The sequence below is a fragment of the Hylobates moloch genome, unplaced genomic scaffold (genome assembly GCF_009828535.3).
Source record: "Hylobates moloch isolate HMO894 unplaced genomic scaffold, HMol_V3 SCAFFOLD_19, whole genome shotgun sequence".
NCBI classification, from domain to species: domain Eukaryota; kingdom Metazoa; phylum Chordata; class Mammalia; order Primates; family Hylobatidae; genus Hylobates; species Hylobates moloch.
In genome coordinates, this window is record NW_026652294.1 from 355,189 (window position 1) to 365,713 (window position 10,525).

At 47.3% G+C, this 10,525-nt stretch overlaps 1 protein-coding gene across 1 annotated transcript in view; it reads left to right on the top strand.

Annotated features, from left to right (window-relative positions):
* The window catches only part of LOC116459119 (multidrug resistance-associated protein 1-like), a 34,376-nt gene that overhangs the window by 17,275 nt on the left and 6,576 nt on the right, over window positions 1–10,525 (top strand). Inside the window, exons 6-8 of the mRNA XM_058431853.1 lie at window positions 3,692–3,891; window positions 6,543–6,669; window positions 7,559–7,660. Of these exons, the coding sequence (XP_058287836.1) occupies window positions 3,692–3,891; window positions 6,543–6,669; window positions 7,559–7,660 (429 nt within the window). The remainder of the gene's footprint in view (window positions 1–3,691; window positions 3,892–6,542; window positions 6,670–7,558; window positions 7,661–10,525) is intronic.

Here is a 10,525-nt window from a genome sequence, read left to right on the forward strand (position 1 = left end):
GCTGTTCAGGTGGCATCCAGGGGGCCTTGGTTCAATCATCCGGCCCCTGCACCCCACCACATCGTGGCCCAATGATTGATGAGAACGAACACTGACGGAATCAGAGAGAGTAGGTCCAGTTCCCGGAGTCTCATTATATCCCCTTGAAATTGGTGCCAGCTTTTTTTTTTTTTTTTTTGCATTTACCAAAAATGTTATCTGTGTTCATACGCCAGCTGGAAAATTTCCTGAAAGACTCAAAAATAACAAAACAGGCCAAATGCAATGTTGAAAGCAACTTAAATGTCTGCCAATAGCAGGACCTTGGGTACACCGTGGAGGGATGTGGCTTTGAGCAGGGATAATTAGAAGATGCAGCTGTTGGAGCACCAAGGGTTTTATTTTTCAACAACAAAGGAAATGATTTCAGCAAAGGACGAAGTTCTAGGTGCACTGTTGTTATCACTGAGATGAAATGCATAATGCATGTGGGCAGGACTGGAAGGGAGGCAGATACATGAAAACATCGTCTTTTTAAGGGTTGAGATTATATGACAATTTTTTAATGGCTTTTGGCTAAATTTACATTTATCCTCTCACCAGGCAATCTCATTCCTAAGTGTATAGGGAAAAAGAAAAAAAGAGCAAAGGCAGTGCTTAGAATGTTCTCAGCATCTTGATTCATAATCGCCCCAAACCGAAAACACCTCAAATGTCCATTAACAGGACCGTGGAGAAATAAATTGTGATGTAATTATACAATTTATGGTTGAGTAGTAAAAAGGAATGAAATGCTAATACACAACAATTTGGGTTTATCTCACAGATGTTATAGTGATCAAAAGAAGCCAGACAAAAAAAAGTAGGTACTGTGAGATTTCATTTATATGAAGTTTGGTCGGGTGCAGTGGCTCATGCCTGTAGTCCCAGCACTTTGGGAGGCCTAGACAGGAGGATCGCTTGGGCCCAGGAGTTCGAGACCAGCCTGAGCAACACAGGAAAACCTGGTCTCTACAGAAAATACAAAAATTAACTGGGTGTGGTGGCGTGCACCTGTAGTCCCACCTGCTTGGGAGGCTGAGGTGGAAGGGTCACTTGAGCCTCAGAGGCGGAGGTTGCAGTGAGCTGACATTGTGCCACTGCACTTCAGCCTCGGTGACAAGGCGAGTTGTCTCAAAAAAACATCAGATTGGCAGGGCAGGTGGATCACCTGAGGTCAGGAGTTTGAGACCAGCCTGGCCAACATGGTGAAACCCCATCTCTACTAAAAATACAAAAATTAGCCAGGCACGGTGGTGGGTGCCTGCAATCCCAGCTACTCAGGAGGCTGAGGCAGGAGAATTGCTTGAACCTGGGAGGCAGAGGTTGCAATGAGCTGAGATTGTGCCACTGCACTCCAGCCAGGGTGACAGAGCGAGACTCTGTCTTAAAAAATAAAATAAGATAATTCCTGAACAAATATTCTTCTCAGGTTAGATTTTTCCAGTAAATAAGGTTCAGAGGCAGTGGCAAGTGGAGGAAATTGAACAGGTAACACACTTGAGAGAGATTTGCACCTGGACTGTTCAGAAAGCAAGCTGGTAAGAGAGGAAGGAGATGTGGTCCAGGGTAAGATGGGGCAGAACACCTGGGCCTTCAGCCATGCAGAGGGGTCTGGATTTCATGGGAGGTGGTGGGAGAGAGAAGAAACTATATCTGATCCACATTCCAGGAATTGGCAGGACAGTTATTCTGAGGCTGCGTGGGGTTGTATGGTGCCTGGGTTCACTTACAGAGCTTCTGGGGCCTCAGAAGGCTCTCCACCTGTGGGTTCCAATTAACGCCCGTGCCGCCACCCAGAAAGAAGCTGCCAACCACAGAGGCCTCGTAAAAGCCACCTGCTGCTCTTGATGCTTTTTGTTGGACTCTGCCCCAAAGCAGCCCAGTACACCTGGCCCAGGGCAGGACGCAGGGAGGCTGAGTTCCTAGCAACCCTTTGTTAGTTTTCCCAGCTCTGCTGTTGATAAGCAATTGTAGGCACCTTGTGGAATCAGGAACCCCGGGCTCACCAGTTCCTTTTGCACAGATGAGAAAAACCTAGGCTAGGAGAGCGCAGTGTCCTCAAATGGCTGGTGCAGCCTCTGATCCACAGCTCCACAAAGCTTCCAGAAGGTGGTTGGCTTTTGTTCTGAATCTAACAAGACTTATCGGGAGGGTCTTGGTGCCTGGCACTGGCTGAATGCCGGGTTGGGGCAGGCAGAGCAGATGAAGTGTCTGCCTGCGAGGGTGGGTGGAGCTGCTTGTGAAACGTATCATCGTAGCCTAGGAGCTGGGACACTGAAGCCCGGAGAAGGTGCTCATGTTGGAGGATGGGAAGGGCTTCCCAAGGAAGTGACATCTGTGCTCCCATCTGCTGGGTGATGAGGAATGGCCTGGATGGGATGGGGATGGTGGCGGAGGAAGGCGGCCTGTGTGCAGGGAAAGAAGTGGGGAGAGTTACAGGATGAGATGAGTTGAGGGAAGCATGGTTGGCAACTCTAACAGCCCTGGGAGGCCATCGAAGGAGGGGGGTGACGAGATTGACCCTATCCTCATGGGCGTCTCAGCTGGCCTGAGTGTGCTGGAACCGGCCATTGCATGGACACAGTCACTCCTGAGGGGATGTGATCAACAGGCGGAATTCTGTCACTTAATGTTAACAATAGTCACCAGCTAACTGAGTGCTTACTGTTAGGTCAAACTATATGAAACTGCTAATACTCATTTCTTATCTATAGAAATAGCCATTTCCTACGGTTCCACTTAGTATTACCAGGCACAGTGCTTAGTGACATCATGTATATCTATATGATTTATGAAATAATGTGTCCACGCAAATACGCATCACATGTAAGACTGTAATTCTTATATGTCACCCTCACAATGACCCCGTGAAGCAAGTCTTGTTTTGTTTTGTTTTGTTTCTTAGTAATTTTTTATTTTTGTAGAGATGGCATTTTGCCATGTGTCTGGGCTGGTCTCAAACTCCTGGCCTGAAGTGATCTCCCGCCTCTGCCTCCTGAAGTGCGGGTGTTACAAGCATGAGCCACCACACCCGGCCGAGCAAGCCTTGTTGTTCCCATTTTACAGATAAGGAAACTGAGGCTTAGAGAAATAAAGTGTTAGTCGTGTTTATATTGCCAGTCAGTAGTTGAGTCAGGATTTGAACTGAGGTCTCGTTGACCTCAAAGGCTATGCCGAAAACCACACTGCTGGTTCCAGAAAACCCTAGAGGTGAAAGGCTTCAGAGAGGCAGTACAGGGTAGAGGTTAGCACTTTGCAGCCCAGATGGCCTGGGTTTGAATCCCAGCTCTGCCCCTTGCTAGCCACGTGACCTTGGGGAGGAGATTAACTAGCTTCTTTGTGCCTTAGTTTACCCATCACATATAGGAATGAGCACCTCAGGTTTTTTGTGAGGATTGAATGAACTGATGTTTGTAAAAATGCTTAGAACGATGCCTGGGGCTGTGGGCTTTGTATAAGCATGAGCTATTATTGTCACTGTCCTTGCCATTGGTGGTGCTGTGCCTGTGGTTCACCAGGTGAGTGGGCACCCCTGTGAGGGCAGCCCGGCTCTAACAATTTGCCTCCTGGAGGTATCGGTTACGTCTAGACTTTCTCCAGCACAGCCCTGCCCTGGGAGGATGGCATGAGAGAACCTTCATCAACTCCCCGCGTCTGTTCTCTACCCCAGAGGTTCTACGTGGCCTCCTCCCAGCAGCTGAAGCGCCTCGAGTCGGTCAGCCACTCCCCGGTCTATTCCCATTTCAACGAGACCTTGCTGGGGGTCAGCGTCATTCGAGCCTTCGAGGAGCAGGAGCGCTTCATCCGCCAGAGTGATCTGAAGGTGGACGAGAACCAGAAGGGCTATTACCCCAGCATCGTGGCCAACAGGTGGGCGTGGTGGGCCTGCAGGAGGGGGCGGAGGAGGCCACCTTAGCACCTTGTCCCTTTGCCTCGATCTCTTCCTCACACCTTGAGCTGCGTATAAAGCCAAACCTCGGCCTTTGCAGAAAGGATGGAGAGGCTTGATGAGCGCGGAGGACAGATGAATCATTCGAAGCAGACAGCGGCACTGTAGACATGCAGTGCCCAGGGCATGTAAGTGCAGGGACACAGCTCTTCTGGAGTCAGAAAGCCCTGCAAGTGCTTCCCTTTAACTGTCATCCTAGTGATGCAAGAGTGCAGCGACAGACTCTGCTATTGAGCATCTTCATACCGCTGTTCCCGTCTGCAGGTGATCATGCACCCCTGGGTGATGTGTGTCAGAAGCAATTTCCTAATACTAAGCTAAACCGTATGAGATTGTCATCTTGTGGGCCAGATGTCATGGCCCACACCTGCATCTTGTGGGCCAGATGTCATGGCCCACGCCTGTAATCCCAGTACTTTCAGATGTTGAGGCAGGAGGATCCGTTAAAGTCAGAGATTCCAGGCTAGCCTGGGCAACTTAGAAAGACCCCAATCTCTCTTAAAAAAAAAAAAAAAGTAGCCTGTCATGGTGGTGTGTGCCTGTAGACCTAGCTTCTCGAGAGGCTGAGGCTGGAGGATCGTTTGAGCCCAGGAGTTCAAAGTTGCATTGAGCTATGATTGCACCACTGCACTCCAGCCTGGGCGACAGAGTGAGACCCTGTCTCTGGAAAAACAAAAAAAGGAGATGGGGGTGGGAGATTGACATCTTGTGGATCACAGATAATAGCAACAATCCAAAAGAGGCAGAAGTTTGCTAATTATTTGCTGAATTTAGAGAAGTGTCCCTCTCACCCATTTGCATCCTGATAGACTTTCCTGAAAAAGTGACAGCACCCCAGAGGTGTCCCATAGCCATGAGCCCGTCTTACACGTTCTAATCCCATAGTGTAAGTCTGGGTGGGCCAACCCTGAATGATCAGAGACCTTGACTTCCCTTCACAATTTTTAGGGAGTTTGTCACAATCTGGCTGTGTCTGGCAGAGTAGTGAGGATCAGTCACTTGGTTGGTAAGGGCTGCAATGGGGAAAAGATCAACACCCCATCTTCCTAGAATGCTTTATATTTTAGAACATTAAAATAACAATTCTAGTGCTATATGATATCATACAAAGCCTAGCTTTAAACAAATAAGATGGCCAGACACGGTGGCTCACATCTGTAATCCCAACATTTTGGGAGGCTGAGGTGGGTGGATCTCCTGAGGTCAGGAGTTCGAGACCAGCCTGGTCAACATGGCAAAATCCTGTCTATATTAAAAATACAAAAAAATTAGCCTGGCATGGTGGTGGGTGCCTGTAGTCCCATCTACTCAGGAGGCTGAGGCAGGAGAATCACTTGAACCCAGGAGGCAGAGGTTGCGGTGAGCTGCGACTGCACCATTGCACTGCAGCCTGGGCAACGAGTGAAACTCTATCTCAAAAAATAATAGGAGATAAGAATAAAATGAAAAGTAAAATAAAATAGTTCTGATGGTACACGATACCATATGAAACCTAGCCTTAAACAAATAAGATGACCAGGCACATTGGTTCACACCTGTAATCCCAGCACTTTGGGTGGCCAAGGCAGGAGAGTCGCTTGAGCCCAGGAGTTCGAGACCAGCCTGGGCACTATAGGGAGACCCTGTCTCTAAAAACAACAAAACAAAACAACCAAAAATTTGCCAGGTGTGGTGGCATGGGCCTGTAGTCCAGCTGCTCAGGCTGAGGCAGGAGGATCCCTGGAACCTGGAAGGTTGAGGCTGCAGTGAGCTGTAATCATGTCATCCACACTCCAGCCTGGATGGCAGAGTATGACCCCATCTCAAAAAACAAAATGACAGAAAACCTGATTTCTGTTTCTATTTTAAAGGGTAAAATAGTATATTTTAACACTTTGAAATGAAGAAGAGTCTGGGTTTGGGAACGTTACAATGATGTTTACTCGTACTAGTTACGCACTCCCCTCCCAGATCTGTCTCATAACAAGAAACTGTTATTTTCTACCTGTTTTTAGCCAAAAGGCCGAGAAACGATGGTTATTTTAAATCACTAGTGTCTCTTATAGTCGATGTCTTCTTCGTATTTAGGAATTTCCAGGACATCTTTTTGTTGTTGTTAATGCACTATATGTGTGTGTGTATGTGTGTGTGTGTGTGTGTGTGTATGTGTGTGTGTGTATATGTGTGTGTGTGTGTATATATATATATATGTATATATGTGATTACAGGAGTGACCCACTACGCCCGGCCTATATGTATATATTTTAAAGGCTTCAGTGAGAAAAATTTGGTTCTTAAAAAGGCAAGCTTCAGATTCCAGGGAAGGTTGTCTCTGGAGAGCTCTGTTTTAATCCAATCAAATCTGGGTTTGTCAGATTAATGAGGATTTACTGGCATTGTGCCCTTTCGGCCCTCCCTACTCTGCGCCCATTGTGCATGTTTTGAAAAAGCTGTGCCAGGAAGGACTCTCTCTGGAACTATTGTGGAGTTACTCGAGTTAGCAAAGAATCCCCTTCCTCCCCCAAGAGCTGTAAGCCAAGTCTCTGTAAAGCTGACTCCACGCCTGTTTGTCTGCCTGTGTGTCTTGCCGCAGGTGGCTGGCCGTGCGGCTGGAGTGCGTGGGCAACTGCATCGTTCTGTTTGCTGCCCTGTTTGCGGTGATCTCCAGGCACAGCCTCAGCGCTGGCTTGGTGGGCCTCTCAGTGTCTTACTCATTGCAGGTAAGAGGGGATGCTCGTGGCTGGATTATTAAAGTCTGTTAATGGGGGAGCCAGTTGTCCTTGGCTTTGGATTCCAGCTTCAACAGGAATGGGGGAAAGGAATGTGAGAGGCATGGAGTTTGAGGAGTGGGTACAGTACTACAGTGCCAAGTGACCAACTAGAGCAGGAGAGGGATTTGACATGTGGCCAGGATTTTCCCCATCAGTCACAGAGATTCCTTAGTGGCCCAAGAGGATACTTCCAGCTACAAGGGGAATGCTTTTAAAGCTATGAATTTCTCTCTGAGAACTGCTTTAGCTGCATCTCACAAATGGTGATACATTGTGTTTTCATATTGTCACCTGGCTAAAAATATTTTCCAGTTTCTTATTATGTGGCCCATGAGTTATTCTGGGAACGTGGTGTGTGCTTAGGAGATGGCAATGTGGCAGGCCTGGGTGATGGCTATACCTGGGGTTGCTAATTTCTGTACCTTTCTTACCTGAATGTTTCATAATTCATAACTTTTTTTTTTTTGGAGACGGAATCTCGCTCTGTCACCCAGGCTGGAATGCAGTGGTGCGATCTTGGCTTACTGTAACCTCTGCCTCCTGGGTTCAAGTGATTCTCCTGCCTCAGCCTCCCAAATAGCTGGGGTTACAGGTGTGTGTCACCACGCCTGGCTAATTTTTGTATTTTTAGTAGCAACTGATGGGATTTCGCCACGTTGGCCAGGCTGGTCTCAAACCCTTAACTTCAGGTGATCTGCCCGCCTCAGCCTCCCATAATTCATACTTGTTGAAAATAATTTGTTTCCTGTTATCTCAGTGGAAAAAAAAAAAAAAAGAAAAAGGAAAGGAAAGTACGCCTGCTCACTCTAGAAATGTCACGTGACTCTTCCACTCACAGGTCACCACCTACTTGTACTGGCTGGTTCGGATGTCATCTGAGATGGAAACCAACATCGTGGCCGTGGAGAGACTCAAGGAGTATTCAGAGACTGAGAAGGAGGTAGGCAAGGGCCCCTGGCCGGACCTCTTGGTCTTTGGTGTAGCTTTACCCCAAGGAGATCTGTGGACCCTATCCTGTGCACCTCTGTCTCTGAGCAGGAGGGTGAGCTGGATACCTCACCAGGTAGAAGTGCATCTTATGCTTGTCCAGTCTTTTTGCAGCACTTATTTAGAGCCCGGTTTTAGGGTGAAAATAGTTTACTGGCTTTCCCCAAGATCTGGGGTATCCATATACGAGACTGTGGGATGCTGTCAGGGCATTCAGAAGGTATTCACATTGTGAAGAAGTTTCCCCCTCTAATTCTCTTTCATAACTTTTGACGGTATCACAGAGAAAGTCTTTAACTAGCAGGTCTTTAACACCTTATCAATTGAGATGATCTCCCTTCAACAGACATAAACAGCAGCGCTCACACTTGGAGTCTTCAACAGGACGGCTTCTATCAGAAATAACCTTCTGTTATTTGTTATGAATTTGGTTTTTTTGTGTGTGAGATGGAGTCTCACTGTCACCCAGGCTGGAGTGCAGTGGCACAATCTCGGCTCACTGCAACCTCCTCCTCCCAGGTTCAAGTAATTCTCCTGCCTCAGCCTCCCAAATAGTTGAGATTAGAGGTGCCTGTCGTCATGCCTGGTTAATTTTTGTATTTTTAGTAGAGATGGGGGTTTCACTAAGTTGGCCAGACTGGTCTCGAACTCTTGACCTCAGGTGATCCGCCTGCCTCAGCCTCCCAAAGTGCTGGGATTACAGGCATGAGCCACTGCACCTGGCCTGTTACGTAGTTGTATAGGGGACTCCTGTTATGGAAAATAATACTACTTTTCCATTTGTGATTGTAATAAATTTTCCTCTTAAGTTGAGAAATTAAGTCTAAGTGACTTGATTGAGCATATTAAAACAACAAGAGAATGAGTACATGCATACTACATGAATGATGTAGCTGGGAAGTGACCAAAGTTTGAGAAACCCTGCAGTTATTGAACCCCAGTCTCCTTTTTATAGATGGAGAAAAAGGGAACCTGGGGAGGGATGACGGCTGATTCAAGGTCTCACGTGGCTTGGTAGAACAGCTGGGACTAGGACCCATGCCTCCAGTCTTCGATGTTGCGTTGCCCTTAATAACTGCCTTCTTAGGCCCTGAACACCAGCATGAGTAGGAAGAGCAGTGATAATAGATAATCACAATAATGCCTGGCAACACCCCCACCCCACCATTAATGATAACAGGGACACACGTAGTGCCTTGTAGAATGTCAGGCCCGTAGTTAAACGTTTAACACAGAGTAATGCACTCAGCCTTTACCCCGCCCTATGAGTGATTTTTGAGATCCGGTCATACTCTTGCCCGGGCTGGAGTGTAGTGCGATCTCACTCACTGCCTCCCAGGCTCAAGTGATTCTCCTACTTCAGCCTCCTGAGTGTCTGGGACCACGGGCGTACGCCATCAAGCCCGACTGATTTTTGTATCTTTAGTAGAGACGGGATTTTGCCATGTTGCCCAGACTCGTCTCGATCTCCTGAGCTCAAGTGATCTGCCTGCCTTGGCATCCCAAAGTGCTGGGATTATAAGCGGGAGCCACCGTGCCCAGCCCAGCCCTATGATTTAGATGCTACTATTACCCCCATTTTACAGGTGAGGAAACTGAGACAAAAAGATGAAGTTTCTTGCCCAAGATCACATGGCTGGTAAATGGCAGACCTAGGCATTGAGCCTGTGCCTCCTCAGAGACCCTATCTAGTGCCATGGGAGTCATGCTGCCCGGCCTCCTGAGGAGAGATGCCCCTTGGGAGTGAGACCAAGGCCTCCATAAGGTCTGTCCTCCTGAGGAATTCACAGAGGGTCACCTCTGCCCACTCCTTTAACATTCTGACTGGGTGAACCAGGTCCCATGTCCCAGGTGAGCATTATAAGAATGGCATGAGTGCCCCCGTGAGGAATCAAGGGTGTATTACACCGGCAGCTTCTAACTTGACACTGAATTTATTTAATTCATTCACAGGGTATTTCATTAGTTTTTTGTTTTTTTTAGATGGAATTTGGCTTTTTTTTTTTTTTTTTTTTTTTTTGCCCAGGCTGGAATGCAGTGGCACGATCTCAGCTCACTGCAACCTCCACCTCCTGGATTCAAGTGATTCTCCTGCCTCAGCCTCCCAATTAGCTGGGATTACAAGCACCCGCCACCCCGCCAAGCTAACTTATTTCATTAGTTTTTATAATAGCCTCATTGACATGTGAATTTCACATGTCATGCAATTCACCCAGTTAAAGCATTCAGTTTGATTGAATTCAGTTTTGTTTTTTTGTTTGAGACTTAAGTCTCGCTCCAGGCTGGAGTGCAGTGGCATGATCTCAGCTCACTGCAACCTCCACCTCCTGGGTTCAAGCGATTCTCAGCCTCCTGAGTAGCTGGGATTACAGGCGATTTTTGTATTTTCAATAGAGACGGGATTTCACCATGTTGGCCTGGCTGGTCTCGAACTCCTGACCTCGTGATCCACCCACCTCAGCCTCCCAAAGTGCTGGGATCACAGGTGTGAGCCACCACCCCCGCCGGCCTGAGTTCAGTTTTTAAAAGCATTTTACTTTTGACTGAGTTTTATATTTTTAGAAGAATTGTGTTTAGCAAACCCAAGAGAAAGTAATTGTCCTCATTAGTCTTACCACTATTCTGCATTTGCATGTATTTTTATATATAAAGTTCCACATACTTCTCTCCATTCTGCTCACTGTGTTGTTATAGCATCTCCCCTTCAATTATGTACATAAATTATAAAATAGAGATATGCTTGTTGTTTTAAAAAAGAAAAAATCAATACAGGGCTGGACACAGTGGCCCATGCCTGCAATCCCAGCACTTTGAGAGG